Source organism: Eulemur rufifrons, chromosome 15 (assembly GCF_041146395.1).
Source record: "Eulemur rufifrons isolate Redbay chromosome 15, OSU_ERuf_1, whole genome shotgun sequence".
Classification (NCBI taxonomy): Eukaryota; Metazoa; Chordata; class Mammalia; order Primates; family Lemuridae; genus Eulemur; species Eulemur rufifrons.
In genome coordinates this window covers 46,706,298-46,733,869 of record NC_090997.1, presented here as the reverse complement: position 1 = coordinate 46,733,869, position 27,572 = coordinate 46,706,298, and the positions used below count along the sequence as shown (strand labels likewise).

The following is a 27,572-nucleotide window of genomic DNA, read 5'->3' as shown; positions in this document are numbered from 1 at the left end:
TCTATTTTTAGTAGAGACGGGGTCTCGCTCAGGCTGGTCTCGAACTCCTGACCTTGAGCAATCCACCCGCCTCGGCCTCCCAGAGTGCTAGGATTACAGGCGTGAGCCACCGCGCCCGGCCGATCAGGCTAGTCTTGAACTCAGGAGCTCAGGTAATCCTCCTGCCTCAGCCTCCCAAAGTGCTAGGATTATAGGCGTGAGCCACTGCACCGTGCCTGGACCATTTATCTTCTTGTTTGTTTGTTAGGACAACTGTGTGAAGTTGGGTTGCACAGGTTGTGATCCCATATTAATGTAATTCAAAGGCCGAATGACTTGCTTGGAGGCCTTTGGATTGCTCTGTGGCAAAGACAGGGTGAGGCCTAGTGATAACTCCCAGCAGTCTCTTTTCTACCAGAATATTCTGTCAGTTGTATGAGAGGTGAGTATTTGTAACGTACTGCCTTCCTGTCATGAAATGACCTTTCCAGGTCATTTGGCTCTAGACCACACTTAGGCTTACAGATCATAAATCTGGAACCATTGGGAACCAGTCTTTTTTCCCCCAGCAGCCTTTACTCAGTTATCACTGGTCGGATACACCCCTTTTCTTCTTGGAACAAGTCCTGGATTATTTCTGGTTTTTTTCTTTTTAAATTTTATTTTTTATTTGTAGAGACAGGGTCTCGCTGTGTTGCCCAGGCTGCCCTCAAACTCCTGGCTTCAAGCAGTCCTCCTGTCTCAGCCTCCCAACATATTGGGATTACAGATGTGAGCCAGTGGGTCATTTCGTGAACCATCACTTGGTCCCTGGGTAGCAGTGTTAACAAAATGTTGAATTAATGTATAATATATGTATAGGAAACTGTGCATGTCATAAGTATTATAGCTCAGTGGTTATTCATAAATTGAATGTATCTGTGTAAATAGCACCAAAAAACCAGCACCTCCAAAGCTCTTTGAGTTTCCTTGTAGTGACTAAGACCTATTTCCTACAGTGCTCACCTCTCTTCCCCCTGCCCCCAATCCTGTAACCACTATCCTAACAAATTAGGTTTGGGGCATTAGAATTTAACATAGGGAAGGCTTCTGGTGGGGATGGGCCTGGTGGTGGGGCCAAGGGGGCAGAAGTGCGAGTGGTGCTATGTCCCACCCTGCCTGCCAGATTGCTGAGAGTGATAGCCCTAAGAAAGTTAAGAGCTTCAGTCCTGAATTTCTCATTTTGTCCTCTCACATCTCTAGGGGACTTGTCATGTTTAAGAATTTACTACCCCTTAAAAGTTATTAATCATTCCTCTTTCCCAAGAAATCTTTTCCCCCATGTGTATTGGATGCATTACTATTAAACTTTGTAGTAATGTACACATGATATTTACTATCTTAACATTTTAAAGTTTATACTTCAGTTCACATTGTTGTGCAACCATTCTCCAGAACTTTTTCATCTTGCAAAACTGAAAACTATATCCATTAAACTTATTGGGTGCGTTAATGTTATTTTTAACTTTTTGGTATGGAAAATGTCAAACATATTCCAAAGTAGAAAGAATGGTGTAATGAATACCTATGTACCTATCACATAGCTTCAGTAATTACCAATATATGATCAATTATGTTTTATTTATATTTCTGCATGATTTCTTCTCACTGTATTATTTTGAAGCAAATCTCAGGCATCATATTATTTTATACCTAAATACTTCAGTATGTATCTCTAAAAGAAAGATACTTAAAAAATAGCTCCTGTACTCTTATTACACCTAAGAAATTAATAGTTTTATAATATAAAATATCCTCTCAGTGTCCATTTTCAGTTGTTGTCTCAGAAATTTATTGTGTGCATTCTTGATCTTAGATGTGAAAAATATGGGAAGAGGAAAAAAAGTTTTAAAAATCCAACAGTAAGAGATGAGATTTGTTCTCTACCCCTGTGTGTGAATTTTTTTGTCTACTTAAAACTTTGGGAGATGTTTTCTTAAATTCTTAACAAATTCTGCTTTCCTACTCCCCATCCCACCAAAAAATGGAAAGTAAAGGAAAAAATGTCAGATCCTTACTTTGGATAACATACATGATGTTATAGTTTTGGTAGTACTAATTTATTGGCAGAGGTTTATGTAAGGTCAGTGGAAGCATTGTTGTAGAAATTAACCTATGTTCTTTGAGGGGCAGGACTCGTTTTTTTTTCCTCTCAATCCTGGAGACAAGGTCTTCCTCTGTCACCCAGGCTAGAGGAGTGCAGTGGGCACGATCATGGCTCACTGCAGCCTGGAACTCCTGGGCTGAAGCGATCCTCCTGCCTCAGCCTTCCAAAGTGCTGGAATTATAGGCCCAAGGCACTGTGCCCAGCCAGGAAGGACTCCTCTTGACATGCCTTTTGTTTCTCACGTGCCTCCTTAGGCTAGTAATAGGAGTTCTTCGCGTGAACATGAGCTGGCCCTTCGGTCTTATGTGCTGGTGGAATCTGTCTGCAAAAATCTTCAGACCATGGCTGTGGCAGTGGCTTCCCAGAATGCTGTGTTGTTGGAAGGACCAATAGGATGTGGCAAAACTTCCTTAGTTGAATATTTAGCCGCAGTTACAGGTAGAAGGAAGCCTCCTCAGCTTCTCAAAGTCCAGCTTGGAGATCAGACTGACAGTAAGGTAATAAAGAAATGGTGAGTTTTGGTGGGTTGGCATGATTATGAACATTTGCATTCAAGTATTGTTTTTGCTAAGGGAATATAAGAAGAGTTATTGGTCTTGTTCATACTGTTGGGCCAAACTGAGTAAACCATAAGTGTTTACCTATCTATATCCCTATAGAAGTTTAACAATTAATGAAAAGATGTAGCATTGACACCTCAGAGTGTGTGGTTTCAGTAATTACTTTATCCTTTTTCTACAGATGTTGTTGGGGATGTATCGCTGCACAGATGTCCCTGGAGAGTTTGTGTGGCAGCCTGGCACCCTGACACAGGCAGCCACAATGGGCCACTGGATCCTTCTGGAGGATATTGACTATGCTCCTTTAGATGTGGTATGTTGTCTTGCTAAATCCTTGCCTCCTAACATCTTTTCTATCTTTAAAGAGTATTTTGTTAGTCTAGGGATGATTTAAACAATAGAAGTATTGATTAGTCATGATATGTTATAGGAAGCTTATTCATGGTTACCTACTGATCTGATTTGAGGTCTTGATTACTTTACTGGTTTCTTGTTTGATAGAGAATTTATAAAATTTTGCCTGTGCTATTTCTTGTAGTAGTTACATATGTGACCAGTTTCACAATAGTTTTCCCTCCTCTTATTGAGTATGTGATTAGCTTCACAGCTTTTCCAGTAATAGGTCTGGTGAGGAACATCTTAACTGTGTTGTGAGTACGTTGAGATCCTGTGTCCGAGCTATGGCAGCTATAGAGCATTGGACTGAGGAGAGATAAATGAAGGAGGAGATGATGTAGTAAGAGTGGCCCTGTCTTTGTTCCATTAGGAAAAATATACTGGATGTGTATTTTGGTTTTCAGAAAGACCACTTCTTGTATATGAAATTTAGCCATTGAGGCAGTCTGTGTTTCCTCTATTTTCTGAAGGCTGACCAGAGAAATGTATTACAGGATGAAAAATTCTTCCTTTGGACAGATTTTCCTGAGATTAAATTTTCTTTTAAGGTGAACCCTCAGATTAACTGTATACGGACTTTTTCCTCTTAGACACAAGAGAGAAAATGAAAGTATGTATGTGGGCATGTATAAGTTTAGGGACATGAGGGGGAAGGAGTGGCTGAAAATAAGTGTATCTTGTGTCAGTGTTTTTAGAGTGTGACGATGTTTGGGGATATTGGTCCAAACAGGGCCTCACAATTTTATCATTGTGTTTTAGGTCTTAATGTTTAGTTTTATAAGGCTGGAAACTCAGTTTTCTTAATGAAACTGACTCAATTTTAAAAATAAAATTGAAATATGAACCATAAGGCCGGTTTAAAGTACTTGCTTTTTTCCTTTTGTAGTGTCCTCCTTCCTGGGCAGTTTTTCAGATATCAGGTTAGCTGGCTTATGGATTGTGGAATTAGAACCAAAGAAGGTAGATAAATATAAGGGATGTTCTCTCCAGGCCATGATGGAGCCTAGGGATCTAACCCTGTCCCATAGCTAAGTATATTTCTCTGGTGACCAAGTCCTGATTAAAGACCAAACTGACAATTTCTATCTTTGTCTCTCTTTGGCAGTGCCTGATAAACATCAGAAAATTTTTGTACTTTGAGTTCTATTTTGTGCAGAATATTCCCCTTCTGATAACACATTTATTTCAAATGTGTGTATCACTTAATTATTATAGTGAAGTTACATTTACTAAAGAACATATACAGATCTCCTTGATTATTATTTTATTTTCAGAACTTCTCAGCTACTAGTTGACCCATTACCATTTTAAAGTAGCTTTTACAGATCTCATTCAGGATCATTTTCTTTAATTTCAAGTTTTGGAGTATCCTGGAGTTGCTCCTATATTATTTTGGGCTTCTCTTTCAGCTCCTGGCCATGTATGAAATAATGATGCCTAAAAAAGTTATGTCTGATATTTTAGAACCCTCTTCCTTGGCTCTCTGCTCTTCTCATTTTGTTTTTTCTTTTTCAAACTTCTCCATAAACTCAAGTCTTAGATCCATATGTCTAGTCCACACTTTAAAAAAAAAAAAATCTCTGCTTGGATGTCACATAACCAGTACAACAAGATGTCCAAATTAGTACTTATTTTTTTCAGAACAGCCTTTTTTCCTACATGGTTACCAAGCCGCAACCTAGATGCCTCTTTCTTCTTCCCTCTCATTCAGTTAGTCTCCATATCGCTTATTGCCTTTTCCTTCTCTGGTTATTCTGTTCTTTCCAATCTTACTGCCTTAGCACTGACTTTCCTATTTTATCCACCTACCAATCCATCTTGCCTTTGTTACCTGAATAGTGTCCTTTCCTGTCTCCTTTTCTGTAGTCTAGCTCCCTTTCAGTTTGTCTTCCATATTGCTGCACAGTTGATTTTCTAAAGTATATAATTGGGTTTTTTTCCTCAGCCTAAAATCCTCTCAATAAGTCTTACAGAAAAGCTCACAGTCCTTGTCTCAGCAGGAAGCCTTTTTTCCTTTATCTCTAAGCCTTGCCTCTTTCTTCTGCTTAACATGCATATTCTATGCTACCATAACAGAATTTGTTCATGTCATACTCTTAGGCATATCAGTTTTTTTATGCATTTGAATACCTCTGTCTGGAGTATATGTGCTATTTTTCTCCCACCAAACCTGGCTAATTTCTGCTCATCCTGTAAGACTCAGTGAATGGCATACCTTAGGGAAGGCTTCACTGCCTTGTTTCTCAATCACTCTATTCTGATCTAGAGCCTTCCTCTCTTCACATATGGCTCTCTATACCCCTAGGGCCACACTGATTGTGTTGTGTGGTGTGCATCCCTATCATCTCACTTCAAACTCTAGGCTTTACTTCCTTAGTTGTGGTCCGCAGAAGACACGCAGGGAATGCTGAATGACTAAATCTCTGTGCTAGAGTGAAGATGGTGCAGACATCCCCATCTGCATTTTGACCCCAGTTTGCACTAGGAGAGGTGATGTTTCTTCCAAGGGTGTGTCATTTGGAGAGAGAGTTGCTTGTTTTTTGTTACTTCTGTCTAAAGAGCTTTACTTTATCAGTGGGGTTTTGTGATTTAGGTTTCTGTACTGATCCCTCTTTTGGAAAATGGAGAGCTCTTGATTCCTGGCCGAGGAGACTGCCTGAAAGTGGCTCCTGGATTTCAGTTTTTTGCCACCAGGAGGTATGTCCTATTTATGATTCTCTTCCCACTCTGGAGCCACTAAGTCTGCATGCCAAATCCAGGAATCCTGGAATACAGTTCTCCGGGGCAACTTGAAGCAAGATTAATTGGAGCTCATGATAGGTCTAGCCTTATCTCAATTTACAAAAGGGTTTTTTTTCCAAATTAAAAATAAATAACCGGTTAAAAACATTCTTATTTTCATGTTTTCAAAAATAATCAGAGGTGAGATTATTGTTAAATAACCCTGGATTTGAATCCTGTCAAATGGTAGCTGTAAAGATTAAGTGAAATGACTTGCATTGAAGACATGTTACATGGTAAGTACCTAATTAATGGCTGTGGTGATGATTATATGTAGATTTCAAATAATTAAATTAATTAACTATAAGCCTGAACAAAGGAATAAAACTTGAGCAGACTTTGTATATGCCCCATCAACATTTTATAGTAACTTGAAGGCAGTGGTTTATTGGTTTATTCCTTCCCTCCCCCTTACTCCTCCCCACTTCCCTCTCCCCTTCTTCTTACTCCCCTCTCCCCTCTCCCCTTTCCCTTTTTCTTCCCCCGCTACTCTCTCTTCCTCCTAAAAATCCTGGGCTCAAGCGATCCTCTTGCCTCGGTCTCCCAAAGTGCTAGGATTATAACCGTGAGCCACCATGACCGGCCTCAGTGGTTTATTTCTTACTGTTAGCCTATACCTGTATAGCTTCTCCAAGGTTTTAAAATGCCCACAAGTGAAACTAACATCATAGTATATTTAATGATTGCATTAGTATTTATTTCAGTAGACATTCACTGTGAGATGGACTGTGGAACTAACCTAACAGTTATCAAGGGACACCTTGCTAGACTGTGTTCCTTTTAATAGACCTTGATTTTATTTACAAAGATAGTGAAGTTCTTTCCTGCTAGATTTAGACGTTTCCCGGAAAGTCCTGGGACATCATGGAAAGATGTCAGACAAACTTGAGATCAGACAAACTTGAATTCAGTTTTTGACTCTGCAATTTGTGGTCATAGTTGAGTGACTAAGGGACATTACTGTCCTTATGCATTAAAAGAAAAGAATGGCACTTTCTTCTTAGAGCAGTTGTTTTGAATATCAGGTGGCTTATGTGTAAGCATGTAGCTTCCCCAGAGTGTATATTTAATGTATATTCCTTCTCTACTTTGTTCTGGAAATTTTTAATGCTTTTATATACTATTAACTTCTAGTAATAAGCAGTGAACTTAATACTATGGGCATTGGATTATGTTTTCTCCTTCCTGAATTTATTTATGCTTTAAGGAAGAGGATCATGGAACATGTCATTTAGATCAAAATGTTTACTTCATAGAATCATTTTCAGTGATTTGAAAATACTTGGTTAAAGCTCTGTCACTCCTTCCTAGGAGAAGAGTCAAATGTGGGTTAACTGTGAGCCTTTCATTTGTCATCTGCCCTGTAAGCCCAACAAAGGGGTATCTGGGACCAGAAGGGATTATGAGTGTTATTCATATATGTGTACAAATGTGAGATAATGTACAAGTAATATCTAGGGGTATAATTGCGGATTATAATTGGGAATTTTGTGTGACTTTATTTTTTATTTTGAAATGCAGACTCTTGAGCTGTGGAGGAAATTGGTATCGACCACTAAATAGTCATGCTGCTTTGCTGAACAAATATTGGACCAAAATTCACCTAGATAACCTGGATAAGACAGAACTGAATGAGGTATGTGGGCAATAGAAAGTATCAATGCATTTCTTCTTTACTTTTTTTTATTAAAAGTTCCAAATTTATATGAAAATAAAGGAAATAGTATAATGAACCACCAAAATTCTCACCAACCTAAATTTTAACACTATATGTTCTAACATTTTACTGTAGTTGCTTCATCTATTATTTTTTGTTAATGTTTGAATGCAAGCCCCCTAACATTTCACCCTTAAATACTAAAGCATGCATTTCTAAAAATTTAAGAGCATTTTCATATATAACCACAATAATATTATACCCAATAAAATGAACAGTAGTTTCTTAGTATTATTTAATTCTTAGATTATATTTAAATTTTCCCAGTTGTCTCTACAATCTTTTTACTAAGTTGATTTGTAACTAACGTCTTTCACACTTAACAACTTAATGCACATTTTGATCTGGGCATTAATGAGAATTGAGGTGAATTATTTTACAGATTTTATACATTGATTGACTTTGTAGTATTGCTGATTATAATAAAAAGTCTCCTATGTTGAATTCATGGAAAACACAAGCAACTACATTTCTGTTGCTGCTATTCCCAGATCTCTTGTGCCTAGAAAGATACTGTCTTTGACTTCTTACTGAAATAATAAACTGTACTTAAAAAAAAATAAGCGATTTACAGAGTGCTATTCTCATACATAGTAAGTGCCAGAAACTCGCCCCTGGCATTTTTTTCAAACCTTGTCTTCCCCATATACCTTGAATGTGCCCGAGTGTCTGAAGTGTCTTAAGAGTCTTAAGTCTTAGGTGGCCTGCTCTCTCTGCTGGTAGTGCCCACTTACAGCCATTGGTGACCTCTAACAGGTGCTCTGTGAGACTTTCCTGGGTCTCCCAAGCAGGGCTGATCATATTGCTTGCATATCTGCTTCTCACACCAGGTAGAGCTTTTTGAGGGTGGACTTCATTCCTTATTTATTTTGTTCCCCCATCCCTGCAGTACTGTCTGATAAAAATAAGTATTTAATATATGCTTATTAAAGGAATGAATTCCCAAATATGTATCAAATTGGTAATAGACCCATTTCATGTCAGATTAGTTTTTAAGTGATAATGTGTTTTATGTTGACATTTAAGGTAATAATAAAAGATATTTTTTGCCTAAGATAGAAAATGACTACGTAGAGAGTACATAAAAATCTTTTCTATTCAGAACCCTTTTTCCAAATAGCTTGGCCTTTACTGAAGTGTTAAACTTGATAAAGTATTTTTCCATGTAAAAATAGCTCCCCCCATCATAAATACAACACATGCTTATATAATGGAATTCCTACTCAGCAGTAAAAACAAATGAGCTTTTGATACATACACTAATGTCTAGATGAATCTTAAAAACATGCTAAGTAAAAGAAACCAAACTATAGACTATGTCCTGTAGGAGTCCACGTATATGACAGACCTGAAAGACAAAACCGTGGTTATGGGAATCGGGTTCATGATTCCCAGGGGCACGAGTATAGGGAAGGGATTGATTATTACAAAAGGGCATAAGGGAATGATGGAAATAATCTATATCTTATCTGTGATGGTGATTATGTAATTGTATAGTACATTTGTCAAAACTCTACATCTAAAACAGTGAATTTTCCAGTATGTAAATTATAGCTTAGTAAACCTGACTTATAAAAAAATAAACTTATCAAGGCTTTCTTTGTGCCTAAGTATGTGACCCATTTTGTAAATGTTTTCCCCATACCCCAAAACGTATACGAAAGATCTATTGATTGAATTTGTTGATTTCATTCTCTTCTTCTTTGTGCTTATTTTTTACTGCATTTGAAATATATATGTTAACCAATTTGTCGTAAAATCCTTCAGTACAGAGAAATACAATCTATAAGATCTGCCACTTGAGATGACACTGTTAACGTTTTAGTTCCATATCTTTTGTAAATATGTGGACATGTATACAAAACGTGAATATTACATATAAAAATTGGAATCACATGTAATTCTTTTCAAGCTAATTTAACTGTATTTGATGATTAGTGTTTCTTTTTTTTTTTTTTTTTTTGTTGAGACAGCGTCTCACTTTGTTGCCAAGGCTAGAGTGAGTGCCGTGGCGTCAGCTTAGCTCACAGCAACCTCAGACTCCTCGGCTTAAGCGATCCTACTGCCTCAGCCTCCCGAGTAGCTGGGACTACAGGCATGCGCCACTATGCCCGGCTAATTTTTTTCTATATAGATTTTTAGTTGTCCATATAATGTCTTTCTATTTTTAGTAGAGACGGGGTCTCGCTCAGGCTGGTTTCGAACTCCTGACCTTGAGCAATCCACCCGCCTCGGCCTCCCAGAGTGCTAGGATTACAGGCGTGAGCCACCACGCCCGGCCAAGTGTTTCTAATATATATGTATTTCCCTGCCTTCTCAAACAGACTTGAGTAAAAAAAAAAAAATCCATCTTATAAAGCGTTGGAACCAATATTATGGACACTTTGTATTATATTGCAGTAAATTCAATAGCTATTGAAGTGAATAAGACTAGCTTTTTTGCCTTTTAAATTCTACTGCCTGCTTTTAAAAGATCAACTGCTTATCCTTACATTTGTACAACTATTGTGTGTCAAAAGATCAGCTGGTTTTTATTAGTACTTAACATTATTTTCTTTCATTGTGGTGTGGTTTTAGCAATTTATTTTTCCTCTTTCTGTTAACTGCTTCTGATTTGCTTTTGCATTTTTACGTAATGACTCTTACTAGAATATAGAATTATGTTTTGAGAAATAGTACTCAAGGGATTCTTTAACGGGCATGGTGGCTCACCCCTATAATCCTGGCATTCTGGGAGGCCAGGGTGGGAGGATTGCTTGAGGTCAGGAGTTCAAGACCAGCCTCAGCAAGAGCGAGACCCCCCATCTCTATTAAAAAATAGAATGAAATTAGCAAGGCAACTAAAAATAGAAAAAAATTAGCTGGGTATGGTGATGCATGCTTGTAGTCTCGGGAGGCTGAGGCAGAAGGATCGCTTGAGGCCAGGAATTTGAGGTTGCTGTGAGCTAGACTGAGGCCATGGCACTGTAGCCCAGGATGCCTTTGTTTGGATTGCCAGGAGACCCTTTTACAATTTAACTTCTACCTGCTAAGCTGTGTTATAGATGGTGGGATTGCCAGATAACTGAGTTTAGAGTAGAAGAAATCATGGTATTTCTTTGTGGTAGGTGGGTGGGCGTGGGAGCAAGAGTGGATAAGGGTGCAATTTCTTTTTCTTTTTTTTTTTTTTTGGGGACAGAATCTCATTCTGTCAACTCAGGTAGAGTGTAGTGGAGTCATCATAGCTCACTGCGACCTCCGACTCCTGATCTCAAGTGATCCTTCTGCCTCAGCCTCTGGAGTAGCTGGGACTACAGGTGCCTGCCACATCACCTGGCTCATTTTTCTGTTTTTAATAGAGATGGCTTTTGCCCTTGCTCAGGCTGGTCTTGAACTCCTGAGCTCAAGCAATCTTCCCTCCTTGGCCTCCCAGAGTGCTAGGATTATAGGCATGAGTCATGGTGCTTGGCCGGTTGCAAGTTCTTACACTTGGTAAAGATAACAAATTTCATAGAAAAATCTATTTTTTGTCTAATTGGTTTTAGCAGCAGTTTATGTGTGCTTTTAAAAATCATTATGTCTCCTGCTAAATTTTCTTTCTTTTTTTATTCTTCTGTCAGGTTCTTCAGAGCAGATATCCCAGCCTCTCAGCAGCAGCTGATCACCTGCTTGACATTTATATCCAACTTACTGGAGACAAACATCACTCTCGGAATGATAGTTCCATTGGATGTGAACAGGCGTCTATGGAAGTTTCAGAAGCCCTAAGAGAAAACAAAAGACCAGTCCTTGAGGGAAGAGAATTGTCTCTAAGGTACTGGACTAAACACATTTTTGAGTTGAGATTTTAAAAATGCTTCCCTCAGAATTTCTTACCAGCTAGAAGTAAATGGTTGTTATGAGAGGTCAGGTTTTGGAATTAAACTTCCAGGGGGCTTCATAGTGTCAGATCCCCATTTCAGATCTATAGTTACTGATTGGGAAGGCTTGATTAAGGTAATGTTCTTTTTGGTTTTAAAAAATAACTTTTGGCTGGGTGTGGTGGCTCATGCCTTATAATCCCAGCACTTTGGGTGGCCAAGGTGGAGGATTGCTTGAGCTCAGGAGTTCGAGACCAACCTGGGCAATATAGTGAGACCCCAGCTCTACAGAAAACTTAAAAAAAAATTAGCTGGGTGTGGTGGCGCATGCCTGTAGTCCTAGCTAATGAGATGGGAGAATCGCTTGAGCCCAGGACTTTGAGGCTACAGTGAGCTCTGACGCCACTGCACTCCACCTGGGTGACAGAGTGAGACCCTGTTTTTAAAAAAAATTAAAATAAAATAACTTCTAAAGACAAATTTGGGAATGGTTATTAACATAATTCTTTTACTAGATGTCCTTTTCTGACCCTTGGGGTCTTAAATAAATCGACCTGGATTCTGTTATGTATAATGAGGTCTGTGCCATTGCCCTCCGTTCTTCATGGTTGACTTTCCCTGTGTGAGGTGAGAATTAGAAATGGGCAGCTCCTCATTTTGATCTGAGTTAGTTGCTTCCCACCTTTTCCACTACCTAGTCTGGCATCAGTGGGGGAGAAATGAGTGCTAGTTCACTTGCTGGTAGGAGTAAAGACTGGGACCCTTCACTTATTCTTTCCTCGAACACTTTTTATCTTCACATTCCTCCCCAAAAGGGGAGAGTTGTTAGATGTCCCCAGACTTACGTGGGTTGAATAAATTCTCATGCCTCTGAAGTCTTCGGCCTAGGGTGTTTTATTTATTTTATTATTATTTTTTTTTTAAGGGATCTACTGAATTGGTGTAATAGGATTGCCCATAGCTTTGACAGTTCATCTTCATCAGCATCGCTAAATATTTTTCAAGAGGTAAGATACCATCTTCCTGTTTGTTTTCTCTTTGCTCTATAATTTCCATTGTTATTTGCTGTCTCTGGATTGCTATCAGAGTTTTTCTGTAGTCTAGGTCTGGCGTATTATCCTTAGCTAGTTAACACTGAACTAAAGTTGCCTTAAAACTAATTGGGTGTAGTAAACATTTTGTGATTCTAACTTCAGAAGAAGTATAGTATGAGATAGAGTAAAATAGATAAAAATTAAAGGTAAAATGAAAAGACAATCTACCAGGTAAACATAATGCTGTAAGATACGGTGTTTCTAAGATATGTAGTAGTTATTCCTATGTATAATTTCCTAGTCTATTTGATAAATTTGTATTTGTCAGGCTCCCTCCCCTCCCCACTTGCCTCAGTAGGGCTTTTTATCTTTAGTCAAGAGAAATTATGTGGAAGCTATAAAGTATAACATTGGGGGGACAATGTGTTGGGTGTGAGGGAAGCCCTATTGAATTACAGCTCTGCCGTATTCAATAAGAAGAAAGAGACACTTATTCCTCCCAGCTTAAGAATAAAATTGGTACTACCTAAAGATCGGTGGGTTTTGATTAAAAAGCATTGTGTTTTCTTTTGGGATTGAGGAGAGAATAGTGACCCAGTTTGGTTTTCAGTTATCTCTTTGTGTTTGGTGGTTACTTTGAGCAGAGGAAAAAACACCTTTGGAATGCACCCTTAATGCTCAGCTAAATCCTGAAATGCTACGGTGGTCTTTATCCTCATTCCTTGTTCTCCAGTGAACTCTCCTTTCCATTTTGCTAGGTTTCTCATTTCTTGCAGATAACCTTGTTTTGTACTTTTCTAATAAAATTGAGGCAATGGTAGTATTGATTTCTCTTTTTTATTCTCTATTTTGAAATGTTATTGTGTGTGTGTTATAAAACCACTTTATTGAGATATAATCCCTTACTGTAACATTTACCCTTTTAAAGTATACAATTCAATGGCTTTTTTTAGACTGTACACAGAATTACACAACCATCGTCACTGTCTAATTGTATAATAGAACATTTTTATCACCCCAGGAAGAAATCCCATACCAATTGCTTCATTTCCATTTTTTTCTCTCTGCAGCCCCTGGCAGTGGGCTAACCTACCTTCTCTCTATAGAGATTCGTTCATTCTGGATGTTTCATATAAGTGGAATCATATAATATGTGGCCTTTTTTAATCTAGCTGCTTCACTCAGCATATTTTCATGGTTTACCTATGTTGTAGCATGAATCAGTACTTCATTCTTTCTAAGGCTGAAGAATATTCCATTGTATTGACAGAACACATTTTATCTTATAAATTCATCTATTGATGGACATTTGTGTTGTTTCTACCTTTTGGCTACTGTGACTAATGCTGCTGTGAACATTCATATGCAAGTATTTTATAAATAGAAAAGCAATATGGGCAGGGCGCGGTGGCTCTTGCCTGTATCCTAGCACTCTGGGAGGCCGAAGTGGGAGGATCGCTTGAGGTCAGGGGTTTGAGACCAGGCTGGGCAAGAGTGAGACCCTGTCTCTACTAAAAATAAAAAGAAACTAGTCAGACAACTAAAAATATATAGAAAAAATTAGCCGGGCATGGTGGCACATGCCTGTAGTCCCAGCTACTCGGGAGGCTGAGGCAGAAGGATTGCTTAACCTAGGAGTTTGAGGTTGCTGTGAGCTGGACTGATGCCATGGCACTCTAACCTGGGCAACAGAACAAGACTCTGTCTCAAAAAAAAGAAAAGAGAGAAGCAATATGTGTGTATTGTTGAAAATAGAACAACATAGCAAAGCAAAATGATAAAAATATCCCCACATCCAGAGATTCCCTGGCACTAACACCTTAATATGTGTCCTTCCAGATATTTTTCTGTGCATTTAGGCTTAAGACCTCTTTTACTATTTCAGAGTCTCCTTTTAAAGACACTACTTTGTTGAAGACATCCCTCATTTTACAAAATATTTTACCTTCTGGGCTTATCTGGTTGATTCTGTATTGCTGTAATACCAACTGGTGTCTTGAAATGAATTCAGTCCAATTTTGGCTTTACTCAGAGTTAGTATAGACCCCACAGGTTTAAAGACTGAGTCTTCCACAAAACTATCTTATTTCGGACCCCAGCTGCAAGTCTAGGGGATTGGGCACTGACACTTATGGTCGACTAGTTATAAATTTGGGGGTTCTTGTGACCCCCTCAGGTTCAATAATTTGATAGAATGACTCACAGAGTTCACTGAAAGTGGTATACTTTCAATTACAGTCTTGTTATACAGGTTACAACTTAGAAATAGCCAAATGGAAGAGACACCTAAGGGCAAGGTTTGAGAGGGTCCCAAGAGCCAGGGGTCTGGTCCCAAGAGCCAGGGATCTGTTCCCATGGAGTCAAGGTATGCTACCCGCCAGACACATCAGTATGTTCACCAACTAGGAAGCTCTCTGGTCTTTGTATATCTTGAGTTTAATTGGGGTCTTATGTCATTGGCCATGTGGTTGAACTCAATCTCCAGAGATTGGTGCTGAAAGTTTCAACTCCTAATCATGAGCTTGCTCTTTCTGCCTTGGCCTGCCCTTCCCTTGAAACTATCTAAGGATCCACCATGAATTGCTGTGTTAGTAGAAACTCAGGCATGGTCCAAAGGAATTCATTGTGAATAATAAAAAATGCTCTTCACTGGAGTAATTCCAAGGGTCTTTTGAAGCTCCATGCCAGGGATTGGGGGCAGAGACTAGATATATTCTTTATACATTCTCATATGTAAAGGACACTCATGGTGTCCTTTACCTTATATTCTCCCTTGTATTTTCTCTAAATAGAAGTTTAACAAAATGTTTGATGGATTCAAGTTTAACTTTTTTTGGGGTAGAATCTATTTTTGGTGGTACTTTGTATTTCATTACTTCAGAAGACATACCTGGTTGGCCTATTGGTAGTTGTTAAGACTGAGTACTGGGTTAGGGTAAAGGTATACAAGTGATTTGTATACCACGTGTTTCCCCTCAAAGCTAGAAAGCAATCTTTTGGAGTGTTACTTTGGCATTATATGGGGTCAGTTTTCACATGAACCATGTATCCAATGATTAACCCTAATTGCTATGCTTCGCCTGAAGTTAGGATTTGCCAATTGAGGTCTCTTGTTTGTTTGTTTTTTAATTTTGCTAGTATTTCAGTAGTAAATCCTTCACATTTGTTGGTGACCTGTCTCTCTCCATTATGGTAAGGTCCTGAATCTGGGTTTGGGTACCTTTTTGCGATCTCTGTAGTCCTGCAGAAATGTTCTTGCTATATTTATGTTCCTCTTTCTTGTGGCCAGGAAAGTGAAGCTCTGTGATTATTATATTTAAAATCAGTTGTCATTTACTTTGGTTATTTTAATAGGCTCTGGACTGTTTCACAGCAATGCTTTCTGAGCGTACAAGCAAGCTGAAAATGGCAGAAGTTATTGGAAGCAAATTGAACATTTCTAAGAAAAAGGTATGTAGTGCTATTTTTATTTCACTGTTGAAAGAAAGCTGAGATATTTAGCTTGCTTGCTGGTCTCTGATCATTACTTGGAGTACCTTTTGCAACGTTAACTCTATAAAATTTGGCAGTTTTATTGACAGCTATCATGGGCATAAAACTTCCAGTATTCCCATGTCAAATAGTTCTCCATGTGTGCCACAGTCTTAAAGTAAGCTTCCCCATGTCCTATTATCATATGTATACCTTACTCTCCTCCGGTGTTTCAATGAACATTTTATTCTGTAGGTCATAGACCCAGGACTGTAACTATGTCTTAGTAACACCTTCGTGTGGTTTAGTGCACAGATTTTGCCCCCACCTTTTTATTATTATATTCCATCATCAGAAAAGTTGCAAAGAATAGTACCAATGAATGCCTGTATACGTATTACTTAGGTTCTTTGCTGACGTTAATATATTTCCATTCTTGTTTTATATCAAAATAGATATTTTTGGAGGAGAGAGCCTTTCACTCAGGGGCTCATCTTGAGGCATTTATCTGGCTTTCCCACAAGAATGGCGACTGTAAAAAGCCTTATGTTGAGAACTACAATACTAGAGATTTTTCTTAAGCTTCTGAAATAGTTGGGATGGTTTTGGCTGGAGACAATAGAGCACCTTAATGAAAGTGACTTAAACAATAAAATATATTAACTGTATTAGGTGAGAGAAATGAAACCACCATGATTGGCTTTGACTGATCAATATTCATCTTCTTTGCTTTGGGAGGGGCTCACTTTCCCAGAGTACTTTGTTCATTTTACTTCTGTCCCAAACCTGAACGAAATCTGGGTTCTTTGGATTAGTGAGGCAGACAAAAGAGGAATGGCTGTTGAGCAGACATCTAGGAGTGTCTACCACAGCTTCTCTTTTTGCTTTGGCTGTAGTCACATGGACCATAGTTTACTGCATTATGTTAGAGATTTAAAGAAGAGGAAAGCTTGGCTGGAGAAAGACTACTTTGATTTTTTTTCAGGTGTAGAGCATACTTTTCACTCTCTTTATTGGGATAAAGTGTTCACTTCAGATATAGTCAGAGGCTTATTTGAATGGGTAAAAAGTACCATTTCAGGGAAACATGATCAATGTTTTTAAAAACATAGTATTAGAAATTTGGAAAATGAAAAAGATTCCTTGATTAACTCGCCTGTCTTAGAGTGATTGTTGGTAGAGAGCTAATTAGAGGGGCACAATAAACCACCTTGGGTGAAGAAATGTTCGAAGAGTATGTGCATATCTACTCAGGTAAAATCTTTCCCTCCCATAGACTGAATTCTTCTGTCAACTTTATAAGCCAGAAATTGTGATCAACGAACTAGATGTGCAAGTGGGTCGAGTGCGGCTTCTGCGGAAACAAAGTGAGGCTGTTCACATACAGAGGTAAGGTTCTAAACTAACCTGTGGGCTGTGGGGTTACTAGGAGCTTGATAGAAGGTGTAGTCTAGCACAGAACACCTATCTGAACCGTGATCGCTCCAGTGTGCTTCGTGGTAAGGAGCAGTGTTTTCCCAAAGTATGTTCTGTGAAACTAGGTGTTAATAGGTGAAGGAGGTGATGAATGTCAGTAGAGATCAGTCCTTGATTTTATTCACCGTGTTTAGTGAAGTAAGCCTCAATTGAGAGGCTATATCTAACATTAGTCTGTAAACTTCTTGAAGTCTGGGGTTATATAAGATTCTGAGATCTAGGTAATGGTCATTAAATACTTACTATATGCCTGACTTCTTAGTGGTTACAATAATCCTGTGAACTAGTATTTTTGTGTCATAGGGCTACCATAACAAATTACCATAAACTTGATGGCTTTAAACAACATTCCTTCACAGTTCTAGAGGCTAAAAGTCTGAACTCAAGGTGTCAGCAGGACCATGGTTCTCCCTCTGAAGGGTCTAAAGAAGAATACTTTCTTGCCTATTCCTGGTTTCTCTTGGCTCCCAGCAGTCCTTGGTTTTCCTTGGCTTGTACCTGTATCACTTCCATCTCTCCCTGTTGTCATCCAGCCTTCTTCCCTGGTTATGTTTCTGTGTCTCCAAATCTCTCTATTAAAAGGACACTAGTCATTGCATTTAAGGCCTTCTGTAATGCAGTTTTACCTTATCTTAACTTGATTAAATCTACAGACCTTATTTTGGAGTAAGGTTACATTCACAGGTTCTGGGTGGACATGAATTTTGGGGAAAGACTATTCAACCCGTTACAACTAGGTACTGTTACTGTCCACATCTTCTAGGTAAGGAAATTGAGACTAAGGTAGGTTGAGTAATTTGCCCAAGATGACATAACTAGTACATGTAGTGTCTTAATTGGTGTTTTCAATCTCTGGAGCCTAGCATAGTACTAGGTATATGAATAGTCAGTGTTTGGAGAGTGACTAAATTCTATATATGTTGTAAGATTATCTGTTACAGCATGAAGATAATTTCTCTGAGCTGTTTTCTTATTCTTGTTTGTTAAATCTAGAAAATCTGATTCCTCAGAACAACACTAAAAGAAGCTTGCAGCCTGGTTTTTATACTCCTTTTTACCCTTCCCAGGGAGAAGTTCACTTTTGCTGCTACACGGCCATCCTCTGTTCTCATTGAACAGCTTGCAGTGTGTGTCAGCAAAGGGGAGCCTGTGTTGCTGGTGGGGGAGACAGGGACCGGCAAAACCTCTACTGTTCAGTACTTGGCTCACATCACAGGTAACCCCTAGGGGGACAGCGCTGTGCCCCCAGACACTTTACACTGACTACTTAAAAAAAAAAAAGTCCAAAGACCACTAGAGTTTAAAAAGTGCCACCACACCACATGGAATCTCTTTCTCCAGAAATAACTACTGTTTACAGATTATTATCTTCATTTCTAATATATGTTCTGCAAATACCTGTGCTAGATTTTGTTTCAAAACAGATACGGGATTATATTCTACATGTTGCATTTAGTTAAGCAAGTTGGACAACTTTATAAACAAAATGCCTCATTCTTTCTAATGGCTGAATAGTATTACATACTGGATATTTATTTAGTTCTAATTTATAGACATTGACCTACTGAAGGATCTTTTTGTTCTCAGTTATTTGATGCTAGAACAATAATGCCATAGTGAATCTTCTTTTCTCTCTCTCTCTCTGAGGGTTATATGAAAATTTTGGACAGTTAAGATTCCTGAAAGTAAAATGAGGATCAGAGGAAATACACATTTAAAAATTTGACCTCTGCTCTGTCCCCACTTCCTTAAGGCACACACTGGATATGATTAGTCTTTACGTGTTTGGAGTAATTCTTTTGCCCTTTCTTTCTTAAAGGCCACCGTTTGAGGGTTGTCAATATGAATCAACAAAGTGACACTGCAGACTTGCTTGGAGGGTAAGTGTGACTTAAAAATTTTTTTCTTGTTATTTGTGTTTATTACTTGAGGTAAGAAATACTGTTTTCTTATAGAGCTCAAAAATAGCCGTGGAAAAATGTCCAAACACTTGCACATCTTCCCCACCCAAGCAGGGTATTTATTTGGATTTACTGGGGCGCTATTGGGTGTGTAGATATTTTTCTTTAAAGTACAGTTGAGTTCTTTCTGTTTTTTCTTTTCGGGGATGTCTTTGGTCTTAAAGATTACTGTGGAAGGGGAAGAAAAACCAGACAAGTATGTAATCGACTAATATTTGTGTATGCAGTTTATCTGAAGAATAAGTTCTGAGTCACACTATTTAAATCTAGACCCTTTTGCAGTTCAGTCATCTCTCTGAAACACTAAGGGAAGGAAGTGTCAGCGCCTCGGCTTGGTTAAATGTTGCCATTGTACTCACTGTGGTCAATAAAATGCTCTTCCATGTTGGTGTTTTTCAATATGTTAGTTTTACAAACAATTTTGGTTTGTGCTGAAGCCTGTAAAACTGATGCATGCTGTAAGATATCTTATATTGAGCTGTTGCTTAAAAAAATCCTTAAAGACATAAAATAATAGAACTTACAGTGATTTTTATTCTTTATGGAGTCCACCAAAAAGCTCTTCATTTATCCCTTTCTTTGAGGATCATATTATGTGTAGTATTTTTATTTTTACTCTTGTTTCAGATCCTACTTTGTTACTTTGTTGTGGGGTTTTGTTTTTTTTTTTTTTTTTGAAAAATCTGCAGATCAGATAGAATGCTACTTTGAAATCCTTCCTTTTGGTGCCTTTCCTTTTCTTACCCATTACTTATATTCTGCTCTACACATATTATATACTAATTAAAGCTTTTACAGTTATCTTCTGTCTTAAAATCCATTAGCTGAGGCTTATCTCTCTTACTGTAATTCTGTAGTCACTTATTTTTCCCAGATGATCTTTCTATCTCCTTTTACTTCTGTTTAGTTCATTGATACATAATCTCTTCATTCTCAGTGAAGCACTTGGTAATTTGTTCTTACTAATATATGTGATTTGTTATTGTACCAGGCATGACTATGGTAATGTGTATGTCTGTTCTGTATCTATGTGTGTCTTCAGTAATTTCTTACTATTAAGTATTCCTAACACAAATGGCATTAATCTTGTACTAACTGACAATGGACTGGGTCCAACTCTTCTAAGAATTTGAAGTGTTACGTCAGCCATGCAAGTCATTTTAAGTATAGTGGGTGCACAGGAGTCCATTTGGGCCCTGATGCAATTGATAATACAAAAAGGTTAGAATCAAAATACGATTAACTAGAATTTTGCATTGGTTGGAACTTGGTGAATAGAATAGGAGGTCTGTCCGGAAAGTATCCAGCCACTGTTAATGTAAGGAGAATGGTATGTGCGAAATTGATGTAACCTGGCAGCCAAGGAGAGTGGGCTGTAATGCTCGAGCATGAACAATGATGACATCACTGTGCTAGTCAGTGGGGTGCTAGATGCCATTGAGTGAGCATGTGTACTGTGTGGCCATTGCATTCCAAATGACTGAGCGAGTAGAGCAAATCTGCATCAAATTTTGCATTAAGCTTGAACATTCCTCCCTGGAAACTATATTCGGACGATTCAGAAGGTTTTTGGGGATAGTGCAATGAGTGCAGCGCGAATAAAAGTGAACACAAATGTTTCAAAGATGGTTGAGAATCTGTTGAAAGTGATCCATGTTCTGGAAGGTCTGTAACAAGTAGAACACCTGAGAATGTTGAATGTGTATGGGTTAGGTTAAACACTGGGAGAACTGTGTGAGGTCCCAAAGTGCCTACTCTGAAGGGGACTGAGGCATCATTGGCCTGAGTACAATGTTTCTTGTTTCCTGTATCTTCTTCAATATATGTCTCTCTTTTTCATGTTACATGGCTGGATACTTTCTGGACAGACCTCATATATCCATTTTGCCTTTTTGGTTAGTATCAGTATCAAAAGAGAACTTTACTTTTCAATTTTTGTATAGTTGGAAATAAGCTTTGTTTTCTATACTCTTATTACTAGAAAGTGCTCTAAATAAAATCTTTTAACATATATTGTAGACGAATGAGTGACTCCCTTGTTTAAGAATCATGTAGCTGGGCTTGGTGGTTCAAACCTGTAATCCTAGCACTTTGGGGAGACCAAAATGGTAGGATTGCTTGAGTCCAGGAGCTCGAGACCAGCCTGAGTAAAAATGTAGACTGTGTCTCTACAAAAAATAGAAAAATTAGTCTGGTGTGGTGGCTGGAGCCTGGGTGACAGAGCGAGACCCTGTCTCAAGGAAAAAAAAAAAAAAAGAAAAAAAAAACCCCAACAACAAAGAAAGGAATGGAGACAAAGTTTAGGAAGAGGCAAGAAGATGTGATAGGGAAGAGGTAATATTCCTATTCTTAGGATATGTGATTAATTTCCAGTTTTATAACTTAGGTTAAATATATTTTGCATGTATCAAATATTTAATAATAGAAATATAGACTTAATTAGTCTGGTTTGCAAATCTGGATCCTTTAGATTGATTTTTAATAAAATTAGTATTATGGATAAAGATACTTCATAAAACTAAGGGCCTTAATTAGCCGCGCATGGTGGTGCATACCTGTACTCCCAGCTACTTGGGAGGCTGAGGCAGGAGGATTGCTTAAGCCCAGGAGTTAGAGGTTGCTGTGAGCTATGCTAACACTGTAGCACTCTGGCCCAAGCAACAGAGTGAGACTCTGTCTCCAAAAAAAAAAAATAGGGGCTTAAAGCCCATCAAATTATTTACATTGCTCCAGATTGTTATTTTTGTTAGTGTGTATTACCCTCCCCTCCTTGCTTTTTTTTTTTCTTTTATTTCTTTTGGTCCTCCTTGCCTTTTGATTAATGTTGGCATGATATGTCTTTTTCTTAATTTTTAAGTAATTTTTTTCATTATATTTAAAGTGGGCTTCTGGTGGACAGCACATAGACCTTCACATTACCTGTGGATAGAGAAATAAACCAATTTCCAACAGAGTTGGGAGTGAGGTTAGCTTAAGAGACTCTAAGAAAAAATGTAGAGGGCACTGAGGACTGAGACATAACAGATGGAATCATCCAGAAAAAGAAAGTGTAGCACTAAATGTTAAAATATAGAGCACAGGTTCATAGCACTGACTATAGGGAAGGGGCTGGGGAGGGGCAGCCTCTGAGGGAGAAACGGAAACATAGAAAGGGGGAGGTGCTCCTTGGAGAACTTGGCAATGAAGGAAAGAAAAAAAGTAGAGGAAAATTAAAGATATCATAGAAACGGAAATAAAACAGCCAATCCTTACCTTCCTTGTAACCCCGTAGAACAGTCTGTGAAAGAAACTGGGCAGAAGCATACACTTTTGAACTTAGAACTCTGACCATGAAGTGAAGATACAGTATTTCTTTATCATTTTAATTAGCAGGTGCTGTTTTATGTCCCTTTTACACTTCCTGTTCTTTCATGTGTTATAATTTTTCTTTTGTTGTAGCTGTTATCATATGATCTCTTGCATAGTTCCAGTGTGTGTAATAGGTAGACGCTGAATTATTCTGCATGGGGCAGGTGTTCTGGACCCACCCCCCATGGCATTTCAGTCGCTTCTGAGCTGCCTTTTCTGTGGAAGATGCTTTTGAAAACCTTGCTCTGTCATGGTTCAGAGTTCATTCCCCCAGTTCTCCCAGGTGTCAGGTTGGTTCCCATTGAGTATTTGTGTTGCAGTTGATTTTTTTTTCCCTGAAATGTATGCTTTTTCATTTTTTTCATCAATTGCAACATGTATTGACTTCACTGCCTTAGCTACTATGTTCACCTTTAAATGAATGAACTTTTCTTTTAAGGAACTTGGTCTAATTTGAAATTTTAAGCCACTCCTTTTATAAATTCAACAGATCAATAATAACAGAGCCAGTTATTAATAATAATAATTGTAACTACTAACTTCTGAGCATACCATTCATTATTTGTTGCCCTATAGAGATGTTGCCCTCTAGAGACATACAAGATTTCAGGAGTTTTGCAGGGCTTTGCCCTGAAGGAATATGTGAACGTGTTAGAAGTTGCCTCGCCTCAGGAGGGCATCTCACCGATCAGTAGCGCTTTCCATGGTGACGCTTTCTCAGACCTGAAGGCTACTTATGCCATGGGTTGAGAACTGATCAAAGAGTGCCCCCCTGATCCGACAGACACTTGCTACTAAAAGCAATTAGCCTAAGGGACAGTTCCTGCTTCACTCCTGACTACCTGTCTCAATCAACAAAAAACTAGATAAAGAAATATAGAGCCACTATATTTCTATTTAGCCTTTCTGCTAAGTGATAATTTTATCTTAGAATTTAGAAGTTGTCTTAGAAAGATTTTGTAACCGTTTGCTCATGTAAATCGAGTTTATTAAGGGATCTCTAGAAGCTTTTGGGGAGACTTTTAACCTAAACTAACTACCTGTTATTATGTAAATCTGTTACCCCTGGCAACGAATCGCTGTAGCAATAATTGATGCGGGACTTCACTCGTGGCCTCACATCTCACGGGAATGCTGGAGGTCCCCTGGCTCCCCATCTTTATAAAACTGTACTTTTGTCTCTGTGTATTCTTTTATTTCTATATTCTCTATTTTCTATTTGTTATTTCCTTATCCCTTGTGACGATCCCTACCAAAGGGACCTGATTTTTTGCTGGGAGTGTAGCTAATTTCCCACAATTATTCCCCCTATTTTACACTTGAGAAAACTGAGGCACAGACAGATCAAGTCACTTGTTCAAGATAGTGGTGGATCCAAGATTTGAACCCAAGCAGAACAGAAAGTCGTGAATGTTTCTGTTCTTAATGGTTACTCTGCTGCTTAGGTTAGCTTTGGATTCCCTTTATACTGTTATTTCTAGGACTGGTAATTTTATGTAAGTAATATGTATGTTTTGTTTAATTTCTCACTGCTTCCCTTGTCATTCTGGTTCATTATCTTTTGCCTGGTCTTACTGCATTGGTCTCTTATCTTTGCCTCTAGTCCTGACCTCCCTGCAGTCTCTTTTTTGATCCTTTTTAAGTGTAATCAGATTCCATCATTCTCTTACTCATACTCCTCCACTGACTTCTCAGTCCATTTAGAATAAAACCCAAAGGCTTATTTTGTCCTTTAAGGTCCTTCATAATTTGGTACTGCCACTTCTCTGGCATTGTCTCCCTCCTTGGCCTGTGCTGCTGAGCTCCAGCCACTCTCTTCCGTGTTGTACCTAGATGCTTGCTATTGTCTTTGTGTGGCATCCCCTGTCACCTACAGATGTCTGCTTAGCTCACTTCCTTGCTTGATTTAGGTGTCCTTCAAATGTTCTCTCTTCAACAAAGCGTTTTCTGACTGTAATATTCAAATTACCAACGCCTCCATCACCCATTCTCCTTTTACCCTACTTTATTTATATTTATGGCACTACTTGATATTTTTATAGCAGAGTATTTCTTTATTGTGTATTTCATTAGATTGCAAGCTACATAGAGACAGGACCTTGTGGGTCTTGTTGACTCAGTGCCTAACCACATATAGTAGGTGCTTAATAAATTTTTGTTGAATAAATGGAGTAAAGAAATGCCCTTACTGTGTTTGTGCCTATGGGTAAGTAAAAGTGGGTTTGAAAGGCCTATACTTTTTCTCTCTGGAACCCCAGACTCTTTGCTACCAATGCTTAGTATCAGGCCATTGGGTTTTACTCATCTCATTGTCCCTCCCTCACCAGGCCGATGATTCGGTAGTCATCCATGAGTTCTCTGATTATGCTTGACAGTTGTGAAACATATTTGGTATCTTTTCAGTTCTCAACTTATTTTTTCTTGGAAATAAAATTTATCTCATTGTCCTTGAATTATATAATATTTAATGTCTTAGGCTACAGAAAATTATATATTTAAGATTTTCCAGGGACAGTTAGCACTGCTTGGGCAACTTATCTTTAAGCTAGAGCAGTGTTTCTCAACTTGTAAAAAAAATTATCCCCTTCCTCCCCCAAATATTAAATTTAATGAATTTTCTGGTTCCTCACCCAGAGAAATTTAACACTAAGGAATAAGAAAGCATCTAAATATTGAGAAGTAAAAGTTGAGTGAGCTTTGGAGGGCCACAAACCATTGCAATTTCTAAGATTTTTGCATATCCTCCAACTAATTTTTTTCCCTTGAAAGCAATATCATCGTCATTCTCTCCTTTCCTCCCCTCCCCTAAGTGAGAATGCATGGACTGAGTTCATTTTCAGATACTATAGTATTTTTCTTCTAAAATGTCCTGAAAATATTTTGGTCAATCATAATTAAATGTGGCTTATTATTATGTCCTATACATATTTATTTAAACCTGTTAGCAAAAGAAACGACATGCCTTTTACTACCCAACTAGGAAATTCAAATATTTTCAGAACACTGTTTAATAATAGTTTTAACCTTTAGGCCTTTGAAACAGTTGGGATAGGGGAAAATAGATTATAATTTAAAACTAACATAGATTTTTAAATATTTTGGTAGAATTTATGATTTCGATTGAATGAAATTTTAGACCTGCTCCTATTTTCTGAGCTGTGCTTTCTAATTTCTATTAACTTCAGAAGTTTGTGAGTCACGTTTACTTTTTGTTTCAGTTATAAACCAGTGGACCATAAGCTTATTTGGCTACCCTTACGGGAGGCATTTGAAGAACTCTTTGCCCAGACATTTTCCAAGAAACAAAACTTTACATTCTTGGGGCACATTCAGACCTGTTACAGGCAAAAACGCTGGCATGATCTTCTCAGACTAATGCAACATGTATACAAGTCTGCTGTTAACAAGGATGGAAAAGAGAGCAAAACTGGTAAGGATGTGACCCAGGCTGCTGGTGGGAGGGCATGAGGCTGCAACTCAGCAGAGTTAAGAGAAGAGTTGGGGGGAAGAATAAAGCAATACAATGATTGCTCGGTATGATTCCCACAAAAACAAATGCCTAGTAATACTGATGTGCTCTTGTACTGCTTAGTGGTCAATCACATTTCCTTCAAAATACCTAATTTCTAAAAAGCCAGATTCCACAGCCCAAGGCTGGGCTTTTGGTAGCTTAGTTAACTTCAGTGTGCTCCTTCATCTAGAGTAGCTACTTTACAGGGTTGCTATGAGGGACAAATGAGTTAACTAACACATATACATATGCATACAAGTGAGCTAATTAATGTAGTGTCTGGAATATAGTTAGCATTATCTAAGTGTTTAGACTTTAGTGTTTTTACACTTTTGTCCAAGGTTCTTAATTTTTGTGTGAGTTTTGTTAATTGTATATTTTTTGTATTTAAAAGTTGTACATATTACAACTCAAAATGTGCGCTAAATTCTTACCTTTATTCTTTTTCAGGGTTACTCATAAAGGAGAAATGGGAAGCGTTTGGTCTTAGACTCAACCATGCCCAACAACAGATGAAGATGACTGAAAATGTCCTATTATTTGCATTTGTAGAGGTATTTTGTTTTAGTTATTTAGGTTAAGGAAATGTTGATGTGATACAAAATACATGTTTTGGGCAGTTTTATATTTGTGTTGATATAATTATAAATTGACAGATTGTAGTTTTATATATTTGTGGGGTACAAAATGATATAATTTGTGAATAAAATATGGAATAACTACATTAAACTAATTAATATATCCATTACCTCAAATACTTATATTTTGTGGTGAGAACATTTGAAATTTGCTGTCTTGGCAATTTTGAAATATACAGTATGTCATTATGTATTATATTCTCCAAGCTGTGCATATATCTTGCAAAGATTAAAAAAAAACACTCATTTTTTCTGTCTAATTGAGGCTTTGTACCTTTTGACTGTCATCTCCACATTCCTCCTACTCCCCGCAATTTCTGGTAACCACTATTCTACTCTCTGCTTTTTTTAGTTGTATTGTTTTAGATTCTACTTATAAGTGAGAACATGTAGTATTTGTCTTTCTGTTCCTTGCTTGTTTAACTTAACATAATGTTCTCCAATTCCATTTATGTTGTTGCAATGACAAATTTTTTTCCTTTTTCAAGCTAAATAGCATTCCATTGTGTATATACGTATATATGCAACATTTTCTTTATCCATTCATCTGTTGATGGACACTTAGGTCGATTCTACATCTTGGCTATTGTGAATAGTAGTCTAATGAACCTGAAATTGCAGACATCTCTTCGACATACTAATTTCAGATCTTTTGGGTAAATACCCAGACGTGAGATCACTGGATCTGTTGTTATTTTTAAAGATGCAAATTGAT

The 27,572-nt window shown here is 38.0% G+C and overlaps 1 protein-coding gene across 2 annotated transcripts in view; it reads left to right on the top strand.

The window, feature by feature from the left end:
• MDN1 (midasin AAA ATPase 1) overlaps window positions 1-27,572 on the top strand; it is a 145,451-nt gene that overhangs the window by 17,418 nt on the left and 100,461 nt on the right. For both annotated transcript variants that reach the window (XM_069488449.1, XM_069488448.1), the window contains exons 6-17: window positions 2,380-2,622; window positions 2,867-2,998; window positions 5,675-5,778; window positions 7,384-7,498; window positions 11,179-11,372; window positions 12,344-12,425; window positions 15,807-15,902; window positions 17,200-17,312; window positions 18,467-18,615; window positions 19,219-19,279; window positions 25,927-26,138; window positions 26,670-26,773. In XM_069488449.1, coding sequence (XP_069344550.1) covers window positions 2,380-2,622; window positions 2,867-2,998; window positions 5,675-5,778; window positions 7,384-7,498; window positions 11,179-11,372; window positions 12,344-12,425; window positions 15,807-15,902; window positions 17,200-17,312; window positions 18,467-18,615; window positions 19,219-19,279; window positions 25,927-26,138; window positions 26,670-26,773 — 1,605 coding nt within the window. The remainder of the gene's footprint in view (window positions 1-2,379; window positions 2,623-2,866; window positions 2,999-5,674; window positions 5,779-7,383; window positions 7,499-11,178; window positions 11,373-12,343; window positions 12,426-15,806; window positions 15,903-17,199; window positions 17,313-18,466; window positions 18,616-19,218; window positions 19,280-25,926; window positions 26,139-26,669; window positions 26,774-27,572) is intronic.